Source organism: Anser cygnoides, chromosome 1, assembly GCF_040182565.1.
Source record: "Anser cygnoides isolate HZ-2024a breed goose chromosome 1, Taihu_goose_T2T_genome, whole genome shotgun sequence".
NCBI classification, from domain to species: domain Eukaryota; kingdom Metazoa; phylum Chordata; class Aves; order Anseriformes; family Anatidae; genus Anser; species Anser cygnoides.
The window spans coordinates 154,152,253-154,176,734 of NC_089873.1; the positions used below are offsets into that span (position 1 = coordinate 154,152,253).

General features: G+C 34.9%; 1 protein-coding gene across 6 annotated transcripts in view; it reads left to right on the forward strand.

Annotated features, from left to right (window-relative positions):
* FGF14 (fibroblast growth factor 14) overlaps positions 1–24,482 on the forward strand; it is a 409,622-nt gene that overhangs the window by 300,124 nt on the left and 85,016 nt on the right. For 4 of the 6 annotated variants that reach the window (XM_048072731.2, XM_048072732.2, XM_048072737.2 and 1 more), the window contains 2 exons: positions 3,846–3,956; positions 13,447–13,550. In XM_048072731.2, the coding sequence (XP_047928688.1) occupies positions 3,846–3,956; positions 13,447–13,550 (215 nt within the window). The remainder of the gene's footprint in view (positions 1–3,845; positions 3,957–13,446; positions 13,551–24,482) is intronic. The other 2 variants (XM_048072734.2, XM_048072735.2) reach the window with 1 other exon arrangement.

The window sequence follows — 24,482 nt, forward strand, 5'->3', positions numbered from 1 at the left end:
TTGTCCATTCAGGAGAACATTCCCAAAATTTTAAAGGCAATCTCTAAATATTACGAGCCAGAATGATTCTTTCCATGGTGGGGCATTGCATTATTGTCACAGTAAACCATTCAAAATCAGAAGTATAGACCTAAAAGAAGATCAGTAAAAACCATTAGGAGATGTTGAATTGACTTTTAATTTTGACCCATGGTGAAGTGGGCTTTTTTGGGGGGTGGGTGGGTCTTTTTTGTTGTTGTCGTTTGTTTGTTTGTTCTTTTTGGCTGAAGTCAAAGTGCTTAGAATTGAATGCAAACTTTTTTTTTTTCCACATACTTGTCTGGGTGACACAAGTAGGACTACCGCAGAACCATTAACGTAAAATCTATAATAAAAATATGAGAAATGGGAGCTATTTACTTAGATCATCCATTCTCATCCTGCTAATTTGTGTTTTATTATTTGGTTGCATTCTCTTGCCATTCCCTTTCTCTTTCATGTGGGAAGAAAAAGGCATGTGTGGGAAGTAAAGGGTGAGGATAGTTGCTTTTCCGTCTACCTGCATCACTGTGGTGGGAGTTACAAGCATCAGGTATTGGGTGCACCTGAGGACAGGCAGCAGTAGACTTTTGTTGATATTACTGGTTATTGCTATTAACTCCTGCTTTCTAAGGCACAATAAGAATAAATAAATGTGTTCAAGAAGGATCTGAGAAACTCATTTGCAAACTGTCTGAAACTGAGACTGTTTCTGTAATGTTATCAAGTGACAATGGATAGATAAAATGCTGTAACAATACAGAGACCAGAGGATTTCTCTGTACTGCTTGCTGCCCAAGTATCTCAAAATTGACCTCAAAGAATCATTTATCTTTCTGCAAGGTGAAGAGATGAATTCGTTGTCTGACAAGATTGTCTGTTTCTTCTTTTAAGATATTTAATCCATTTTCAGACTATATAGAGTAGGCTTTTTAACTATTGCTTATTATGACTTGCATTGAGATTAACGAGTCATTGTATACAACCCCATCACTAAATTTGGGTTAATTTTTTTGCTAAAATAAAAATAATAAAAAATAAAATAAAAACAACCATGTCTTGTCAAATTCTCCCAGTATTTTGAGCACTGTTCAGCTTAAATATTTAGCTTGTCTCTTACTCTGATTTGTAGACCTAAAGTGTTATTTTAATTAAGTATGACAATCAAGAACTTGTAAAAATTCTATGATTCATTTTTTTTGTCAGGAATTAGTTTTAACCTTGAAGTAGAAAAAACCTTCGTAGGAGGGTGGGTAAACAAGGTTCTAATAATCTGTAGAAAAAAAAAAGGTAAAAAGAAAGTTGCAATTGCTATGTTTTGTGGGAAAAAAGGACCTTTTTTTGTCCTTGTTTTGGTCTATAGAGACCTACGTGGCATAATCAAAATATTAATTGATATCATGTTATTAGTAATAAATTCCAGCTTTGAATGAAATATTTGAGTGAAAGAGCTGTTTTGTGACTATTTTGTTCAGTTCTCTGACAACTAAAACCATTAAAACTGTACAAATGAGAGAAAACACGACTAAGGTCCTCTTGTCTCGTGTTATAGTAGTTATTGTTTTGCTGTATTTGAACTTGAGTGAACAAATAAATGGGGGACTCATGCCCTTCCCCACCATATGAAGTCTGAAATGCTAACTGAAATGCATAACTATCGGTTGGTAAATTTTGGTTTAATTTTAAGTAATGCTTCTGGAGAAAACATAGACATGATTGTGTGATTTCTTGTACGAAAGTAGATTTTATTTGAGAATTTAAAAAATAAATAGAATAACTAAAAAGAATGACTTTGAAAACCACTTCTAAATTTTGCATTTTTCCTGTGTAGTGGTAGGTGTAAACAACTGGTGATAGTGAATTGACTCTTAATTGTCCTCCTGTGGGATACTTTAAGTTAAAAGCAGATTTAATTCTTGTTTGTTGGATATAGAAACAGCTTTTCAAAATACTGATTTTTTTTCCTGTAAATACTTTTTAAAGCTCTGGTTATAATAATTTTGCTTTAGTTATTTTCTTTAGTCTTTTAAGATACAATGTCAGTATGTATAAAGCAACTATGTTTAAAATTGTCAATTTGGAAGTATGTACTGAAAGAATGAGATGAAAAGAATAACACCTGTGTAGGAGGAACTCACTTTTCATTTTTGAATGATGAAAATATTTTTGGTTTGCCTGATATGGTTGATTAAGGCAGTACTTTCAAAGAAAATAAAATTTATTCTATTTATATGTATATATATATATATATAAAAAATTGATCATTCTCATATAAAGACAGAGCAACTTTTGCTAAAGTATGAATAAAGCAAAATTTTCATTTAAAAGCAAAATAAAAGTTTTAATGTTCTTACTTGTTTATCATAAAATACTTTATTTCCACGCCTCAACAGTTTATGTTAATATTTCTAGTAACAGTTTCTATGATATTTAAAATTTAAACTTATATTTTTAATTTAGATGTGTTTATTGTTTCATATGACTTTGTATTTTCAAGAAAAACGTACCATTTTCATGCACATTTCATGGAACTCAGCTTCTTTAGAAAACTTTAGAACATTCCACTTAGAGACAATTTCATTTATTAGTGTTTATTTTCACTTTCCCTTAGGATACTGTAAGTAACACAGCATGATTGACTGTGAGAGCAATTATATACAAATTCAAGGAGGATTTTATATTCTGGCCACAGGTTTGCATGAAAATAATTTCTGCCTTACTTAAAATTTCATCTCTTCATTTTATTACATATCTGCGTCAAAGGCTTTGTGTTCATTACTGCAGAGCTAAGCATAATGTGATATACAAGCTTTTAATGCCAACGTCTCCACAAGTTTATACCATATTGTACTGAATGGCTATAGTTGGGCCTAATAGTTTATGTTGTCAATATTAGGAGCAGTATCACACATGTAGTGCTGTTATTTTTTTTTAAGGTGTGATGTCCTTTTCTTCATCACTTAACCAAATCTTCAGCAGCTTAGTAAGTGGTTTGGTAAGGCACCATCCTTGAGATGAATCACAAAGTTGTTGCTTGGTAGCCCCTACTCAATTCTTGACAATTTTTACAGTTGTAGAGTATTAGATAGGGTAGCTTAGCTGTTCAGCTACCTGAATTCCCATTTACTTTTAGCTTACTCAGGTATTTTTATTGTTTGGTTTGTTTTTTCTTTTTTTTTTTTCTTTTTTTTTTTTTTTTAATCTGGTAAAGAAGAGTTATGGCAATCACCTTGCCATGACTGTGGCTGTTATTCCCTGGGGGATGGGAGAGGGCAGGTGAATCGTATCTGCCTCTAGATTGGTATCTTGGGAACTCCTCAGATGGGACTATCAGAAAATATTGTACCAGATAAATTTATGACTTTTGATAGAGAGTGAAATGAGATAGCACGTGATCTTAGAACTTATGTGAAGTACAGTAAGTTACTAACAAATCTTAAATACAAGTAGTTTATTTATTTATTTATTTATTTTAGTTTTGTGGGTTTCTGTAAGGTTTGCTGCTTGTTGCTGAAAGCTACATTTTTTGTAGGGCTTAATCTAGTTTAAGTCTTTTGACTATGGGTGTTTGGTGTATTCTGTTTTTATGTTCGTTTTACCTCTGTTAATTATAATTAAGGATGTTTAAGACAGAGAACAGGACATGAAACTGGCATAATAATACTCTGCAGAAAGATTTTTCTCCATCTCCATCAGGAACCATCTTGTTCTAGTACAACTTTAAGACGGCAATGTTGCTTCACCAAACTTCCTTCTACAGTGAGAGAAGTAGGGATAAGTCTTGGAAAAAGTTTTGAGGCTAGTGACAAAATATGTTTGTCTTTCAGATCCCCAGCTCAAGGGTATAGTGACCAGGTTATATTGCAGGCAAGGCTACTACTTGCAAATGCACCCCGATGGAAGTCTCGATGGAACCAAGGATGACAGCAGTAATTCTAGTAAGTGAATGTCATAGGGGAATGTCTTAATCTCACACACAGATTGAATCATTCAAGTGTATACATGCAGACACACTTTTAATGTATTTGGAGGGTTTCTGATGTGTTTTGTCAAAAGGAAGAGGGTTCTGTCAATTGGAAGCCTAATAACCTCTGGCACGTCTTGTGCAGGATGCTGGCCTAAATGTATTCCCTCTGAAGGTGTAAGTGCCGATGGATCTTGGGGGTGAGATATTTAGGCCAATGTTGTCTTCTGATAATTTTATAAAAATAGTAAAATTATGTATTTTTTAAATAAAACTATGCATTTAACAGAAATTTATTATTTTTGATTAAGTAAGAAAAAAAAAAGAGAAGGGAATAAAAAAAATATTTGAAAATCTGATCATACAGGCCCTGACTCAACAAAGCAAATAAATGTGTGTCAAACTATCAAAGTCCTACCTAAAGCAGAGGCTGAAGTGCCTTGCTGAATTGGAGCTAAAGATCCTACAGTCTGTCCCTATACCAGCAAGAGCTCCAGTGATTTTAACAGGATTTCTGCCAGTGTGGGGACTGCTACAGTAGGCAGTTTTCAAAAATACTCCAAACAAGAGTGGTCTTGATGGGCAGTGTGGATTATTGCTTTGGTATTCTTTTCCTATGATACTGCCACATATTTTCATTCAATGGACATATATACATTTGATAACTTCAGCTGCAAATGTTAAACAAACGTATTCTTACTCTAGAAAAACTTGACTTTTAATTTTCCATTTTGCAGAGAGCATTTGTATTCTGTTTAGTTCAATGATAATAGAATATTTAAGTAATATTTCTATGTGGTCTTGGGGTCTATTTTAAGCATTTTAATACAAAAGATTTATCTATTTATTATGCATATATAAATAAGTCTTTAGTTTCCTCAAAAATGTTGGAATTAGGCTGCAGAAATTAAGGGATTTGAGGCTTCTGCTTTCTTTGGCAATGCTCCTTGTTTTACCTGTTAATGCATGGCTGTCATTTTTAACATATTTCATCAGCAGATAGCATGATCTTCTCTCATTGTTCTATTATTTTTAGAATTGAGAAAAATAATTGACTATTTTGATGAATATTTCTCTCTCTGTTTGTTTTCCAAGTGCGTTTTTGTTTGTTTGTTTGTTTTCCCCTGTCCCTTGTTGTTGTTTTTTTCTTCCCATTTCCTTAGCGTGTTCATCTCTCATGCCCACTTCTGTACCGGACCAAATACTAAGATGTTGTACAGACAAGATTATTCCTTTTTAGAGAAGCTTTGCTTGTATGAGATCTAAGTAATGTGTCTTACAGTGCAAGCTTCTATTTCTCTCCCTCTCCACTCACTTCCTGTCTTTCTCTAATTTTCCACTTCAATGAAGAGGTGTGTATGATAGCAAAAATTTTGGAATATTTTATGTTATTTCTTTCTTTCTTTTTTTTAATATTAGAAATCCATGGATTTTGAATCTTTGCGAAACTAGCCCATCGTGCCTTCCTTTCCTCTTTTCTCTGTTGTCAGCTTTACAAATCTTTTTGATTATTATTTGTCCTTTCTCTCCCCTCTTCCATGTCTTTCTGGATTTCCATTGGTCTGCCATCTCTTATTCTTCTCAGTTTCTCCAAAATGCAGAATTAATATTTTATAGTATAAATATTTTGAAACATAGAACTTGTCCAAAACCAACCAAATACCAGATATATTTTGGATGTAATCCATATAATCCATATTTTGGATATGTTGTTAGGTAATATTATATTTTAACTCAACATGACTTTTAGGCTAAAGTGATTCTTTCTGCAAAGGGATTTTTACTCCCTAACTGGAGTGCTTCACTCTTTATTTCTTCAGTAGTCCAATTTTATAGTATTGTTAGGTTACACCATAAGGATGTATAAAATCAATGTTGTTTGCCAGGAAAACATACAATCTTCATGTTGAATTTTGCCAGTATATCGACTAGTATCAACAACATATCAGCAGTTGAAAAGATTGGTCCATCTGGTATAGTCATGAATATATGATTATGTGTGCTTCTTTTGTGCTGTCAATCTTTCTCCTTAGTTCTTTTCCCTTCCCAGTCCATGACGTGTTGAACTTTTTGTTTTCTATCACTTTTCTCTATTGCAGCATATTTTGTTTTTCCTTTTCTCTTTTACTTTATAAAATAATTTTCTTGTCGATATAATTTCTTGTCTTCTGATCTGTTATTTTGTGAGCTCCTTATGATAATTCATGTCTGAGAAAATAAGTAAACCAGTAAATAAGGTTTGGCAGCTGTAAAGGAAGAAGCACAGCCTCATCCTCCTGTGGGAGGGGAAAATTTTTCTGACCAGTGAGCTTGTGGTCTGCCTATTTAATGTACCCAGTGGGCAAAGGGATGGGCATCTATTAGCTGTCAATAGGACATACAGTACACTTACCTTGGTGGTGAGGATGTCTTCTGTTTGAAGTGTGTTTCATAAAAAGAGAGGAAATTGAGATTGCTGAAGGGCATGCATCTCTGCCAAGCCTTCCAGGTATGTTCTGCACTATTCCTTGTCACTGCAGCCTGTGAAGCAGTCCTCATCACCTGCACAGCCTTTGAGTAGTTCACTGTCTTGGAGAAACCAAAGTGAGTGAATGGTAAGGGACAGAGAAGAGGTTTTTGTTTTCAGCAAGGAAACTGTTTGAAGCTCAGTCATGCTGCTACGTTTTGTGCTGTTGAAATTTCTTTTATCAAGCAGTAAGAGCACTGCTTGAAGTTAAAATTACCTCAAGCACAGGTCTTTTTGTACTCATTTTGTATGTATGCCAGTAAACATGCTACATACTATTGGAGTCACAGTTATGGAGAGAGAGTGCAGAGAAAGATTGAAATGTAGTCTGTTCAGACTGAGTGGTTATGTTAACGCTCATTTTTGTCTTTAAAGCTTCTTGCTAGTCCTCCTTAATGGGGTCTTTTGCTTCTATCTGAAATCAAAATGAGTTGTGGTTTCAGTCAGCTGTTGAAGAGTAACCCATTGTAAAGTGTCAACCATTGTGAATGGAGTGATGGGTTTCAGTTCATTGTTGCTATCTCTTTTTATGTATTTTTTAGGTAGTTACGTTTTGTGATTGAGTATGAACTGATACCATTGGGTAATGGTGCTTTGTTTCCTCTAATCACATCACCAAAAGAGGGCTATTAGTTTAAACTATCTTGTATGTACAGTCTGCATTTTTGCCAAACTCTCAGAAATATATGGAAGGAGGCTTCATTACATTGCTTTTTTTTCTTTTAGCTGTTTTTCTCTTTTTCCTTCATTCAATGCCTTACAGTTTCTGGTATATGGTTTTTGTTTGTTTCTTTGTTTGTTTTAATTAAAGCAGGAGTGCCTGTGGTTAAAGCAGTAGACTTGGTTACTGTGATCTTACTCAGCAGGAGTAGTAAGAGTCATAATTTTCTAGCGTTTACAGCAATTCTCAGCATTGCTTGCTGAAAATGAAACTTACATTGGGGGTAGGTGCTCACAATGACCTCCAGGGACCTCACCATTATTGCTTTGGAATACCAACCTACCACAGAGAAACTGTAAAAAAATAGATATCCATGTGCTTTTGGTAACACGCATTACATTCCCCTTGTGACTTCCCCATCCAAAAAGCCTCATTTTCAGGCTTTATCTTCAACATTTTGTCTCACAAATAAAAGGTAGGTTTAGTAGAAAGAATAATCAAATTTGAGAAACAGGCAATTCTAATTCCTTAATTTCTGAGTTTTAAACCCAGTGGCTTATTTTGATTCACATGAATATGTGAACTCAGACAACCACTGAAAAAATTCAACATTATGATACTTCCCTAGATGCATGATAATCCTCATTTTAACATTCAAATGTTGCTATTCATGCCTCATATGAAATCACAGTAATATTTAAAATATATTAAAAGGGCATCACTCATTTTTAGCCCTATTTCATAAACAGTAAGTGGCAAATTTAAGGTTACCCAAGCAACTCTGATTTGGCTATGCCGTGCACATCTCTTGGTTAATTATGTAACACCACGCTTTACTTCTTTCATGACACCTGGTACCTAGAAGAGCTTGAGTTCAGGAAATCATGCACCCATTTAACATTCCTTTATTTTAATCTTTTAATGCATGCTCCTAATTCTCTGTTTATATCTTCCAAAATGAATGTGAAACTTTTAACTTTTTAATATCTAAAGTGCGTACCACTAGAACATTTTGGTTTGAAGATATTAATAAATAATCTTTACAGCATCCTCATAAGATAAAATAGATAATTAGAAATAAAGCATACAACAATTAAAAAACAACACTTTCAATGCTTTTAAATCTGTGTTACTAAATTGAAATATTTTCAGTCTGAATTTTGCAGTTTTTTACTGTAGTATTCAAAGAACTACGCAGGCATTTAGTCGTCTATTCAACACAACCTCTGGAATTTAGGAAAGCCCATTTCTCCTATCAGTATAGTCTTAATATGACAAGATCAATGGAGGCCATGTTCAGCCACACTAAAAAGTGCATTTTAATTACATCTCATGTTATATGTCAGGTAGAATGGGTTTGCACCACAAGAAATGGATGTACAGATCTCTAAATATCAACCTCCCTGCACTCATTATTAGTCTAAAAGATGTTCAGATGGAGTTGTTGTTTTTGCCTGTGGGCCTGTAGATGGAAATACATTAGAGAAATACTTGCCTTGCCTTGATCTGATCATGCCTTGATCTGATTGCAAATTTGCTGTGGGAAGTTTTGTTAACTGACACCAGGGCAGTGCACATGCAGAACGGACAGCAAGTTAATAAGCCTCATGCAATTGGTTTCTAGCAAGTTTCTTGAGAAAAATAATGATCTGTAATGGCAATTTCCTTGTAGTTAGTCATACATACATACATTTCTTGTAGTCAGTCATACATACATAGACTTTCACAGGGATATTGAAATATCTAATTTCAGATATTTCAGATTTCAAGTTAATATACTATGATGGCAACACAGGGAAAATACGGAAAATATGGAAAATGAAACGTTTATATTTTGCTCAAGTAAAGGAAGGAGTTATTACTTATCAAAAAGAGTGCTTTTACTATAACTTTGGCTAAAACTTTTGGATGATCAGAATCCAACTCAAATTAATGCCAGCAAATCTCCCCCATGATACCTAAAAGAATAACAATGAAAATTCTTCTCTTTTCTGCCCAGTTGTTGCGGTTGACTGCCCTCTGCCTCCATGTTCTGATCTTGTATGTGGTGAAAGTAGGCTCGCAGGCATAAGAAAAGGAAGTAAATTTATCTGCTTCACAGTCATGGATTAGATGGAATACAAAAGAGAGCTAAGGCAGTGTGCACAGGCTCAGAGCTTTGGAGGAGAAAAGGTTTTATTTTCACCATTTCTGTCTGTTGGTTCTCTTGATTTCCCTGATGTTCCCACCTTTTATTTGCAGGTGGATTACCAGGGTTTATACTTAAGCATAAGAGAACTGAGTACTGGGCAGAATTGTATTTTCTGGGCTGATCAAGAGTTCTGTCTCTCTCAGCATATCAGTGTATTCATTGGGCTAGGTTCAGAAAAATCAAGATGTTCAGGGACCTAACTCCCCATTTATTTTTGGTTTTGGATGATTGTCTAAAAGACAGACAGAAGCTAGGGACATAATTATTTTTTACCACCACTTAGGTAGGGGTAGAGCTTTGGCTGTGCAGATCTGATAAGCCAGCAAGCTGTGGAAAGCTTTCTGCTTTTATAAGGCAGGTTCTTATTAGAGTGGGGAATAACACAAGAAAATCCTAGAAAGGTTTGAAATTTGCAGTTGGACACTGAATTCTTGCTCGCTAAAGAGTATGGCACAGCCTGGCTGTGGAGGAAGTTGATTTTCCTTTGGCCAGCTTCAGAGCACACAAAAATCACATGCTGTGCATTACTGGTACATGCTTTGCTGATCTCCGTGTGAAGCACATTGCTGAGCATTTATCAATCAATAGTAGACTAGCCTCCCTACTTTCTCCAAAGTCTGAAAGCTTTTGTGGTAAATACTGAATATTCAGTATGTGCAGAATTACAGCAATTCATATCACACTCTAAAATTTTATGGTCTTACACTAATTACAGCAGCTCTGACTATCTCTGATTAATAGTTGGTGGCAGTAGAAGATACATTATGTCCCCTCCTTACTGCTTTCTAAATTCACCAACATCTATAAGCCACTCCAGTAATTTTATAGGTAGCATAAAACACTGCTATGTTACAGGTCACTAATTTTTCTTCAATGTTTTTTTTTTCCCTTTTTTTTCTTTTTTTTTTTTTTCTATTTCTGCCGCTTTTTTTTATGGATATTGTAGTAAATGAAGTCTACATTCCACAAGTTTTGATTGAACCTCTGTGATGTAAGTTTATTTTTCACTAGCAGTTTTTCATGTTTTTTTTTTTTTAATGTTCACCTTTTTTCCTAATAAAAATATTGTTTGTTTTTTCTTCCTGGCATTCCCTAAATATTTGCTGCCCAGCCTCTATAGGGTGTTCATATCCAGGTATATCCTGGAATTTCTTCTAGAAAACAAAAAAATTAATTGCCTGTCTGTCCATTCCTGTTTCATTTATTTCTTGGTCCTTTTAGCTTGAGTAAAAAGCCCTGATGGTAAATTCCCTCCTAAACCTAGTTTTACTGTGACAGGCTCATCCTATGCCACCCTGAATAGTCGTTTTTCTGTTTTTGACATTGTTTCATTTGAGGGTAATTGCTATTTTTTAAAACTACCAAATTATACTGAACATTTCAAAGTCCTCAAGTCAGGTAGTGCTTAACCTATATACTGTTAGGATATCTTGTCTGTTACTACCATATGTCACTGGTTTACATTTATCTTTTATAAATTAGAGAGGGAATCTTGTTTGTATGCAGTATTTTTACAGAGACCAGCCCAGTAAGAGCTTAGCAGACTTTCAGAAACTACTGAAATTCAAATACTACATATTTGTGCTAATTGTTATCTGATGTCATCTCTTCTATTTTTCTTTGTAAATCCATAACTTTTCTGTTTGTATGAAACCTCTGTTCCATAACTTTTCTGTTGTTCCAGAGGTCTTTTTAATACAATTTTCTTTCTACAGCTGCCACGACAATTTCTGGCTCACTTTGTGTCTTCCTAAAAAGAAAAAAGATCTTATGGAACATATGATCCTATATGTTTTCTTCTATATGAGAATATTCCAGGGAATCTTGCTGTTGAAGGAAAGGGTGTTTTTTTCTTTTTTTTTTTCATCCACTTCTATCTTTAAATTATTATAGTCAATCCACATGTTTTCTCAGTTGTAAAGATTTGATCAGCTTTATCAGCTTTTGATTTCATCAGCTTTATCTGTGACTTTATGTCCTTAGATGACCCAGGAGTTTTCACATTGTATGAAAATACACTTATCCACTGCAAACATATTGCCCTTTTTCTCTTGATTTGGGCTTTACTACTACCATTCTAATTACAAGTAGCCTCATAGTGCACACTTTCTGCTCACACTTATGGATGCTATTCCTACAGTTTGAGGAACTTAATGTAGGTATTACTGTGTTCCTGAGACTTGGCTTGGTACAACTATTATCTTTGCCCACATTGAACACAGTGGTTGCACTTTTGGTTTTCATCCAAGTAGTTGTGAATCCATGACACATCCACAGTGAAAAACTGCTCAGCATGAACTCTGGCACATCCAGCTTTTTTCTTCAGAGACTGTTTGATGTGTGCTTTGCATCTGATTTCCTGATATGAGTTAGTAAAATTAGTATAGGTGTGTTTGCTGGCATAATTCTTAGAATAAGAACTGGTCTGTGTCTCGTTTTTCTAAAACAGGTAATTTCAATGAATTCAGTGGGCAGTCTAAAAGATTTGTTGAAGAATATTGTAATCTTCTGACTGTGATTCTAGGTCTGAATTGTAAATACCATTTAGCTTCCTGTTCTTACAATGCACAACTGTATTGTGCTTGCAATGCAGAAATCCAACTGTATTCTGTGTGAGAAGTATATCTAGTAGGTTGAAAGAGGTGATTATCCCCCTTGACTCTGCTCTCATGAAAACCCACGTGGAGTACTGTGTTGAGCTCTGGGGCTCCCAGCACAGGAAGAACATGTATTTATTAGAGTGGGTCCAGAGGATGGTCAGAGGCCTGGAGCACCTCTTCTATGAAGAAAGGCTGAGAGAGTGGGGGTTGTTCAGCCTAGAGATGAGGAGGCTCCAGGGAGACCTCATAGTGTACTTCCAGTACTTATGGGGGGCCTACAGGAAAGACGGGGAGGGACTCTTTGTCAGGGAGTGGAGTGACAGGACTGGTGGTTTTAAACTAAAAGAGGGGAGATTTAGATTAGTAGGAAATTCTTTACTCGGAGGCTGGCAAGGCACTGGAAGAGATTGTCCAGAGAAGTTTTAAATGACCCATCCGTGGAGGTGTTCAAGACCAGGTTGGATGGGGCTTTGGCAAACCTGGTGTAATGGAAAGTGTCCCTGCTCATAGCAGGGGGGTTGGAAATGCATGATCTTTAAGGTCCCTGACAACCCAAACCATTCTATGATTCTGTGATGTGTTTTTTTTCAGGAAAAAGTAGATTTTTCAAATCTCCTTGCTCGTTTTTCCATTATTAAAAAAAAATGGTTTGATATAGAATTTATATATTGGAAGTAAAATTTACTTATACCGGTTTTTCTTCTGTTGTAGTGAACTCTCCATCTTCCCACTAGTATTCTTCAGACTAATCAAGGCTGTGTCTGCTTTTGTTGTTACAGAGGTGTATATCATTGCTAGGGTATCTGCTATTATGCTATTATCCACTTTTTAATTCAAAGCATGATTTTCCAGAACTTCTGCCTTTGAACACATTCTATATTCAGCTCAATAATATTTATACACTTTCAGAGTCAAGCACATATTTCAGTGCTTTCCTGAAGTAGGACAGGCAGCTACCATTACCTGAGGCTTGTATCAAATATACCATTCACAAAACCAAGTAATTTTTTCAGATTTCAAATCACAGACCCCTTAAAAGCAATCTTGATGAGAGTACATCTTAAACCAGTAACATAAAGATACCTAAGAAAAAAAAATAAAAAAAAAAATTGCCTGAATCAGAAAGGTATGTATTCTGCAGGGTATCTCATAAGCATTACCTGTCTGATCCATTTATATTGGTGAAGGAAATGTTGGTCTCTGACTCTTTTCAGATCGTTTGAGATACTTGTGTCTGCAGTGCTTGTATTTGTATTTGCTTTGTATTTGCTATTTGGCACTTGTACCTAATACTGAAATATTGCAGGACTTATTGCTAAATAGATACTTAGGCTTTAATTTTAAGGATTAACTTTACTAAAAACAATATTTTCTGAACAGTTTTAATTTTAAAGTCAGAAAAAAAATATGAAGGAAAGAGATGTGTTTCTTTTTATCAATGTTGTTCATTAAAATATTTTAATAACCATAGTATATTCATATCTGGTCATGTTTTTTTCTTCACAGCATTATTCAACCTTATACCAGTGGGACTTCGAGTTGTTGCTATCCAGGGTGTAAAAACCGGATTGTATATAGCCCTAAATGGTGAAGGTTTCCTCTACACATCAGTAAGTACCTTTCTGAACTCTGTGTAAAAGGCACAGCTGAAGCTGAAATCTACACTGTAATGTAGATGTGTAGTCACTTGTAAGAAGTTCTGTAACATTCTATATTTATCTATACACATACACAAACCTGTGTACTCATGTACTTATGTAGTACATCTGTAAATTGTATGTAGTAGAAATTACTGTGTCCTATGTATGAGAGTGTGTGTTAGCAGTACTAATTAAGACTTCTGCAGAATTCTTTTTCTGGTAGGGTATACTGGCTGCATGCAACACACCACAAAGATTATTATTTTCAGTTAATTTCTCCAGAATCTGGAAATAAAGATCTGCAGTTATTTTCTTAGGGATTTGTTATTCAGAATCCAAAAGCTGTTACAGCAGTTATATTTATTTTAAGATAAGACTTATAAATTCCATATAAAAAGTAATTTACAGCCTTACTGTTTATCTTAATCTTATAACTGTATTCTTAGCATAATGGATTTTTTTTTTCTGTCGTGTCAGAAAAAATATGAGTTCTGTGAAAGACAGTATCTTTGTAGAACAATCAAAGTTTAAGAAAAAATATTTTGAGTCATAAGCAATGCTGTTATATAAACTGATTGGATAGGCCTCTGATCATTTAGGATATTCTAAATGATTTAATGCTATTCAGTCAGTGTGTTGTTATGAATATGAATATGCTAAATTTTGTGTAAATTTAGTGTCTTAACCTCCCTTAGAAGACAGACGAAGTTTAATAAGAACAGGCAGTTCCGTCAAGTCTTAAAAAGGTGTCTTAAAGGATTTTTCATGACTATATTTTCATTGCCCTCTATGTTGAATTTATTTTCATAGTACCTTTTCTTTTTGTTACGTCACGTAGTTCTTAATTCCCTACTGAGTTACAATGCACTGCTTTGTTTTCAATATCCATTGAAAGGAAATTGGACAGATTAAGTTTCTGATGCCCTCAGGGAAAGTATTCTGTTTGTTTCAAAAATACAATTGTCTTGGAAAACCTAATTAGGGAGAAAAAATGGAACTAATCTTGAATGTCAATGTCAAGACAAAGAGAAAATTGTTGCTCATAAAATATCTGTTGGAAACTCGAGCAGCATGATCTGAAACATTTTTTATCTTCTGTTCAAAACAATAATAAAAAAATCTATCCCAGGAAGACATCATATAACATGCAATATTTTATGACAGAAGGAAGAAAGGTAGAAGAACAAAAACAAACTAGAGCTGGTAGCATTAATGCTCTTCTGAATTCTCAGTTCCAACACTTAATGCAGGGAGTTCACTTCAGTATGATAAACAGTACTTTGTTGTGTGTTGGAGTATATTCTTGCCCAAAATTTTCTGAAATGAGTTCTTCTTCCTTCAGAAAGAACTATAAATTTCAGAAAATGTATCAGTTTCTTGGCAGGTTACTGTGCAAGGAGAGGCCCTATATGAACAAATTCTGGTGTCCCCTGTGGTTATGTATGATTCTGGAAACAGTCCAAGTTAAAAGAATGGTGTCATCTGGGGAAGGGAAAGGGATGGAAAGTGCAAAGCAAGATAAGGAGAGGTGGCTGGATCCAAACTTCGAATAGACATGAACATGACCCTTAAAGCATCTAACAAGATATTTCCATGACACCAGTGGGAATCTGAATTGCTTTATTCCTATATCATCTTCTTGAGAAATACATATTACTTAGGTTGTGAACAGTCTCATGGATATGAATAAAAGATGATATAAATGGAAAAAGTAGTCCATGTATAATCTATTGCAAGGTTGTGTATTTTTAATTGCCACTGGTGGCAAGACTTTTGGACTTAACGACTTCTTATATTCCTGTGGTTACTGGAAACTCATTAAGCGCTTCTGAATGTTATTCTGTGCATGTTCTTATGTTTTTTAACATATTTCATTTAAAGATTTCTTTGGAGAGTGTCTCAATCTGTCATTTTACTTTGTGTGAGGTAAGGAAATGTATGTGTTTGGAATGTACTGCTTACTATTCCTTGTACAGAGAATAAAAGATGAGTGGCCCATTAGGTGACAAAGAGAAGAAACATCAGAAAACTGAGTGGAAGGCTTGGTTTTGGTATTTCTACAAAAGATTTTCAACTTACACTTTTGTCAAAGTTGAGAAGTATTAATATTCTGGAATTTAATGCAAATTTATAGGTAGTAATTTCAAAATATCAGTGTTGTAATACAGGTTTGATAGTTTCATATTAATGTATTGAAAAAATTGACTGTATATTTTGATCTTAGTAATTGCCTGTGTTCAGCTTAGAGACTAATGCATTTGAAAATAAGACAAAGCATCAGAAAGAATAAAGCCTTCTCCCTGAGGATCAAGATGAAGAAATACTGCATGCAAAATATTCTAAATACTGTCGTTTGCAGAAAAATATTTTAACCACTTTCTTTTAGTGTTTTGCTGCTGTTATTTATTTATTTATTTATTTATTCTATGTCACTATTGTGTATCTGTTGCAATGCAGAAGCTATGTATCGTGTTTTTCCCTTGGTGATTTAGGGGAGGCTGGGAGAAAAAAAGTTTTCTCAAAGTTCGGTATGACAACTGACATCATTGAAAAGTGTGTCAAATAATAGAAGCACTTGTTAATATTTTCATGTGTTTAGATACCTTATCAACTAATTATAAATATGGCCAAAAATGGAAGCTATAGACTAAGCAGTATTTGTACTCTAAATTGAGACTAAAGTCCTGTATAGCCCTTCTCTGAAGAATGTCTCAGTGTCTTTTTCCATTCACAGTCTATGAAACTAGCTTGTGGGAATATCCTGCTTATTAATGCCTCTCTTTAGAGACTGGAAGTGCCAGCTCAATTATTTTTATCATAAGCTTCACATAATGTTGACTAATTAAGCAACAACACTGATAGGAAGGGTATTATGTGTGATCCAGCTTCCTCTGATATGAGGTATTCAGTAAGAGGAAAATGAAGGTGCAGTAACAGAGATCAGTTTTGTGTGTAGATTGTCATAGGCAGATTTGCAATGCTTTCTTGCCTTTTTTTTTTTTTTTTTTTGTGGTTCCTTTTGCCGATTTTGGAGTCCCTTGTTTTTCATGTATTTTTTTTCTGCCATATTTGTGTAAAACTTTTGTCAATTAATTCACAGAATTAGAACTAAGGGAAAAAAAAGCTAAAGAAATATCAGAGACAAGTGTTATCACGATATTTCTTTTTTAGAGTAGAAATGGAGGGACAACAAATTGTGTAGGAAAGTCAGTTTCAAGAGCGCTTCATACCTGTTTTGCTTGCTACAGCAGCTGAGATTTGTGTTCTGTCCTTTGGGGACTGATCAAGCCAGGGTCCCTGTAAAGAAACCATCAAAGCCTTGTCAAATAGAGAAGCAAAATCTTTGGAGTTTACCAGGACTTTGCAGAATTCCTAAGAGAAAATACTTAACCAAAATTAAAAGCTTATTTTTCAGTGTATTTAAAGGAATTACTATAATGCCATAATTCATTCTTTTAAATGGTATAGAATATGAGAAAATGGGCCTTTTCGTGTTTTTTTTTTCCTTACACTTTTAAGGGTTAGCACTCAGAAACTATTCATTAAGCTCAGCTTTTTTGAAGCTTGGTTTTATTGAATCCAACATTATTTTTGTGTGTCTATACTACATGTATATCCACTTATAATTTGAATATATTTATTTAGTGACAGCTTTCTAATTCTGGCTATGTTAGTGAACAATGGGTATTATAAAGCAAAGCATAGATTTATTTCAGATGGATTAGTGAATTATAAATATGTCAGTGTTTATGAGTGACTTCTTTAGCACTGCGAAAGCTAGTTGAAGAAACTGGAGACTGTTCAACAAAGAACCATGCCGATTACTAGCAAGATTTTGACTTAGTAGTTACAGACTTTTCATGTTAAACTCCAAAAGTATGCCTCATGTTGATCTCACCTTTGGGAAAGGTGAACAAGATAAGATTTTATTTCAAGGGTTGAGCCTGTCAAAATCAAAAGGAGTGGAACAGGATCCATACACTGAAAAAAATGAGCACAGACACTTCTGATTGCTCATTAGAAGCAGGTATTTTGTGCAGCAGAAGATGGTACTACAATATGTGGCAGATGCTTTTGTTGATTTTTATGTTAATTTTGATCAAATGACTCTGCAAAAAATTAATTCAATTTTCAGGAGTGGGGGTGGGGGCTGCAGCTTCTTGTTTTGCTTCTAACACTTTATGCTGCTGGAACGGGATGAACTGAGATAAAACATATGTTAGTCCATTTTATAATTCCTATTTTACTAAAATGAAGATACGAGAGTCTTCTTGGACTGTATCACCTCTTCTAATTTGTTGTCAGGCTGGAGTTCTGACCTGCACCTCCAGGGCTCCCGTTATGGGTACAGGACAGTGGGAAGACTGTCAGGAAAATGCAGAGAAAAATGGAGAGGCATGGCTGTATTTCTTGTTACAAAATGTTTATAAAGTATTTTAGAAGTAGAGACAGCACAATATTTGCTTTACAAAATAATCTTCTTGTAAGATGAAGGTTTGTGTTTGAGCAGTCACGTTACATGGCTTTGAGGGTGTTGGTTAGGTAGTGTTTCTGTGGTAGTAAGATGTCAGTCTGTGTGAGAGCCTTCATGAACGAGAGAAAATGTCAATACCTGATACTGTGAATCATATTTGCTATATCACAACTCTCACCTGAAAGAAAAGTCTTGAAGGGTTTCTCCTGATATTTCAGTAGCTTCTCAGTTCTGATATTTCCACTATTTCTTTAAGCCCAAATAATTGACCTGTCTGATGAGAACAAGTTTCAACCTCAGGGAAGAAGATGGGAGCACAGACAGCATGCAAAAGAAAGTGAACTGAAGTGATACATATTTCTAGTATCTAAATCAAGGTCAAATGAAAAAGAAGTTTCTGTATCTTTTCATAGACCTTTTATTTGTGCTTTGGAATGCTAATGCTTGTGCATGTGCAGTAATTTGAAGGTTCAGAGATACACACAACATAATAATGAGAACAAAAGGAAGTTTAAACTAGGCAAAACCAGAGAAGAAGTGCGATGTTTTAAAATCCATATATTTTTTCACAAGAATAATTAAAAAGAGCTTAATGTGACATCAAGATGGCATTTTTCTGTTGTTTTTGTCTCATCACATTGTAACAGTGCTGAAACCTAGGTTTTGGCAGAGATTGTACCACTCCCACATCATGCAAGGTATGGCAGAAATAGCTAAGAATACATCTGTGTAGAGAGATGTGGGCAAATATGAGCTTGCTGTACGGTTTTAGAGGGAGGTGTTTGTGTTAAGAGTCATAAAAATACTGAATAAGGTAAATCTTGCTGCTTTTGAGGTATTTGTGGTTTTGTGAATGTAAGCACATCAGAATGGAATGACTCCTGTAATAATGCTGTGATCAATAAGAAACATAAGATTTTATTTCTTGTGTCTTATGCATTAGGTTCTCAACCTTCTCCTGCAATCTTACATCCCAGTGTTGACCTTAGTAAAACAGGAATTGGACCTCAGTTCACTTGTCATTATCTGTGTCTTGGAACTCCTGTGGTATGCTTTGGAGAGGGGAAATTAGGTGAATTTAATTATTGGAAAATCACTAATTGTGGTAAAGGGTTTTGAAAACTTGTTATGTTAACAGTGCTGTTTTTAACTGTGTATGCACTCAGATCTTATGCAAGAACCATCAGCTAATTTTAAGCATTTACCACTGAAGTGCTCTATTATGTATGAGGAACTTATTTACATAGCCTGTTATCTTTGATATCAATGGGAAGGTGATCTATACTTGCTTTATATAACAACAGTTTCTTTGAGAGGATATTAAACAGCACATTTCAGGGATGTGTTCTTCTGTAGGTTGGGATGGGTTGCCTGGGAGGTTAAAAAAAATTAAAAAAATAAAAAGTTCAACATGTTCCAGAAGGAATTGAGATGCAGTGACAGGGAGGAGGAAAACATCTGCATAGTTTATGCTTATTTATATCTGTGTTTGGAGGTAGATAATTTGTCTCTCAAGTTCTCTGCCAAAAATAAATATAGCAAATTGCTAATGTATTTATTTATACTACGGTGCCACTTAAGGAACAACTGATAACTGAGTCCTGTTGTAATGTACAAGATAGTGTCAGATGTCCCTGCTACATAGTAGAGAAGGGGTGCAAAATGCATACTAAGTCCATGTTTGTTTGTTTCTTGTTTTTTTCCGTGTGCTAGGTTTTCACTACATTTTTGGTTTGAATTTGCTTAAGACAATGTTTTGACACACAAGATAAGGGAAAAGGAGGCATGCACAGATGTATGAGAGTTGATGGGGCAGGAGAGAAATGAGAAGGAAAGAGGTGAATGGAATGAGCCTGATATAAGGAGACTGTGATAAGCAGAGATTTAAGAAAGTGGAGAAATAGCACAGTTAAACGGGACTGAACTGTAGAAAAGCTTATGATAATATCATCACAGCTCAGGAGTCTCATGCTTTTGTTTGTTACTCTCTGTGTTTAGGATACAAAAGCGGTTACTATTTGAACTAATGTTCATAAAGTTTATGTAGTAGAAGTATGCTACTTTAAATATACAACAAAGATCATTAGAACTAGAAAAGAACACAGTATTTTAGGTTGGCTTCATCTGTGGCAGCTCTTTCACCCTGCTGCCATTTAAATGCTGTAGTGGGGATAAAACAATTTGACTCAAAACTTGCAGTGATGTTTCTCAGTACTTAAACCAAATATATATGTCCTGATCACTAAGGTCCTCAATATCCTTTACAAGATTTATTCACAATATTTGTCTATAAAAAAAAAAACTTCCGTATTTGGTTAAAATATTTCTTTTCCTTTCCCACGTTTAACACTCATGCACATGCAAAGATCTCTTGATATATATATTCTTTTTCCTAAGATTACAAAAATGTGCAATGCAAGTAAATGCGTCAAGATTAAAAAGCTTATCATCCAAACTTCTTGTCAAAGCATGGAAGATTACAGAGTCAGAAGCAACAGCTGAATATTTTTCAACTAATTCTATGACAATGAATAGTATCAGTAGGTAGGTATGCTAAAATGAGGGTGATCTAATCTCATGCTTCAGGAAATAAGGTGATTGACACAGGAAGCAAAAGGAATGCTCTCCTCAATATATGGCATCTCTTAACTGTAGATGTACTGAGGGAGGTTTGCCTCTAAATTATTGCACAAGGTTCACAGCCAAAGGCTGTGCACAGGCTTGATGGACCAGCAGCTTAATCTAGTCTGTCAAATTTGTGCTTCTAGCATTTCTTGTTTCTTGTGGTAACCTCGCTGTACTTTGGCCAATGTTTGTTTTGTTACATAAATACAATTACACTTTTCTGGATGTTTCTTTACCCTCAATTTAGGCATTCAGGCTTGTCTGTAACCCCAAATGCTGAATGCTGCCTTACTGTGCATCATACAGTTTTTCAATGCCCCTCTTCCCTTTTATTCTTTTATTTCCCTGGCAATTGTCACTGCACAAGCATATCAAAAGGATCGTGTTCAAATTTTCTAATTTTCTCTTCATTATTATTCAATCTTATTCAAATGTTGCATGCAAGTATGAAAAGTGGCTACCAAAGATTTTAAAGATCTCTCCAATTTTAGAAAGTTATCAAAAGCATGTTTCTTATCAAAACCTACTACTTCTTTCCATTATTGTTTAATTAATATTTAAAATAATGAAGACAATTGTAGATGGATTTATGGTTAGTTGAAATGCTTTCCATAACAAATTTGATGTAATGAAGGCCTCTCAATGCATCTTGAAGATTTCTAGGTAAGAAATAAAAATGAACTCTGTGTGGACTAGAATAACAATTAGACACATATGATGCTGTTTATTATTGCCATAGTTGAATAGCTAATGAATCTTCTGTTATTCAGGTCTATTTGTAAAAGATATATGGCTAGACACCGGGATGGTTGAAGAGAAATGAACTGTGAGCTTTTAAATATAACATTTATTTTCAAAAAAGTTTATTGTAGGCTGAAGAATGGCTTTAGGCAAGCAAAATTCTGCTTTCTTTACCCAAGAAAAAATATGTATTATCTTTCTGAAATTATTATTAATTTGGGATCTGTCCTAGGGTGTTTATAGTTTTGTGTGTGCATGCTGGCAGAGACAGGGGCTGCTTCCATGGCTTTTCCTCCGTTTCTGTGCCTGGCATGTGTCAGCATGTCATTACAACATGTGTTTCTGTGATAGACTGTGGGTAATATGTCCACAGAAGCAACTAGGATTGTCTCTGAAGCATTCTCATTCCCATGGAAGCAAAGCTCTCAGAAGGGATAACACCACTTTTCTTTCCCCCCTTTAGCTAAATTTGTAGTTGACTATTGGCTGATTAGAGTTTCTTTACAGTTTAATTAAATGTGTTAGGACTGATTGTCAGGTATCCATTCATACAAAACTGGCTATGAAAGTAAGTATCCAGTAACAACTTCTACACAGTTATAGGAAATGTCAGGTCTTCATCTCTCTTAGAATCTCATGTCAAATTTCTCAATCCTCCACTCTCTCTGCTGGCAGCTTTCCCTAACGGATAGTCCATTATCATATGTACTCATTTAGACAAGTGTCATAGACCTTACAATCTATTTTTGACATTTTCCTTTGTCAAATGTGACTCTTTCCTCCCCCCTCATCGTTCCCTCATTCAGGAAACTATTCAGTACCCAGAGAGGCAGTTTTGGATAGAGATAGACACATGCAGAGTTCTGGGAGGAACATATATAAATCATCTTTTTTGTTACTTGACCATGCAATATTTGTGATGTGACATCAGAAAAACATCTAGCAATGGCGGGATGCTTTTCACCCACAGCTCAGTGTAATTAAATGTATCTTAAATCAACTAAAAGTCCCAGTGTCAAAGTTCTGGAATATTGTCTGGATATTGGAGAACTCAGAAATTTTCAGAAGTAGCAAGTGTTGGCCTAAGTGTTGCTAGTTATGATTGCTGACTATGGTGGTAGTGGGGTTGGCATAACTATTGGATTTACTTGTGAGAATCCTTCTTGCAGGGGTTAAACTGGTGAGGTTTACTGTGCAATATTTATTCAACATATTCTACATCTGTCAGATGAGAAGCTCTCTTGACTGATTCCTGTAGACTTGACAAGGATTCTTGTTTTTTAGCAGAATACAAATACAGCCTTGGGGAAGTACTGTCTCCCCTTGAGGGCACCTCAAGAGAAATCATAAATCTTTAAAAAATAAGCAGTAAAACCTGAATCCTGCACTAAAAACTTTGGAAAAGGGTTGAGAAGGTGATTCACCCCATCACGTTTGAATTCAGTTGTTAATGTTCTCTACATTCTGTTCTCCTGATATATTTGTCACTAAATATTTTATAATAAAAAGTGACACGATACTACTACTTGCCAAAACACAAACCTCTGGACTTAATATGCAGGGTCTACAGGAAAACCTGTACTTTGAGTAAGTGAAACAAAAAGCTGAAGACTAAATTCCTTCTGTGCACCTGTGGATTTATTTTTCCAATAGTGCATTACATTGCAAATGGCTTTGGCTTATTCATGGGTTGGTAAAGCTTCTTCAGCTTTGCCAAACTTTTACATTATACAAACTTTACATTAACCTTTAGTGTAGCTGTGGCTGCAAAGTTGAAAACAGTGTTTCAACATAAAAACAGAACAGAACCTTGGTTCTTTGCAGCTCTGCAGATGTACTCAGCTTCAGACCTAGAGTTTTCCACAAAAGAGATGTGATTGCCTAATTCACCATGGAATTGTTTACTTATTGCAGAATTGCCTAACAGCTGATGAATTTTAGAAAGATAAAGATTGTTTTATACCTCAGGCACAAAATAAAATTTAGCCAACATTTCAAAAACATAATATGTTCTCTTTTTCATGTCCCTCTTGGCCAGCATCTGACCTCCATGTTGTGACTGATGTCCCCTAAGTAGTTATACCCTGTCACTTTGCCAGTCAGGCTACAGGCCAAAATCAAACAGAGTTTAGATCAACAGGAAAGAGAATAATACTAAGAAAAGACCTACTCCTAAATGTAGCTTAGAAGATGTTATGAATAGCTAAAAGTATACAAGGGTACTCTTTATTCATTTGCTAAGTATTGTTACTGTTTCTCCCCCCCAATGTTTTACATTAATGGTTGAGCATATCTTTATTTAAAAAAAAAAAATAGGATTTTAATTTTTATAAAATTTTAATTAAAAATTAAACCTGCTTGTGGTTAAGCAATCATACTTAATATTTTTTTTTCTTTATGCTAGAATGTGTTTGGATGTTCCCTGCTGAGGGAAGAACAAAGCACATTTTAATGCAGTAGTGTGAAGATAGACTGGTCACACAAAAAAAGTAAAATATAATTCATCAAGAATAATCTGGAAGTGCTATCTTCATAAATCAGGGAGATACAAATTGAAAAATTGTGTTGTCTGTGAACTTGGCAGCAGTTGTAATTTCATACTTTCATAAGAATTACCTTTCTTTATATAACGGAATAGAATAATTTGTTAGATTTGGTAGCAACTTCTCCATTAGTTCCAGTGGGATCTGGAAATGTTGGGCTTTACTTTGCTAGGTATCAGAAGGATTTAAGTAAGTATAAGTATCTTTTTTAATTCTGCTTCTTCTTGAACAAAGTATAGGATGGAGAATCTCTATGTCCAATATAGAATAGAATACTTGGAAGGGACCTACAAAGATCATCAAGTCCAACTGTCTGACCATGTCAGGGCTAACCAAAAGTCAAAACATATTAATAAGGGCCTTATCCAAATGTCTCTTGAGCACTGACATGCATGGAGCATCAACCACCTCACTAGGAAGCCTGTTCCAGTGTTTGGCCACCCTCATGGTAAAGAAATTTTTCCTAGCATCCAATTTGAACTTCCCCTGGTGCAGCTTTGTGCTGTTCCCTCACATTCT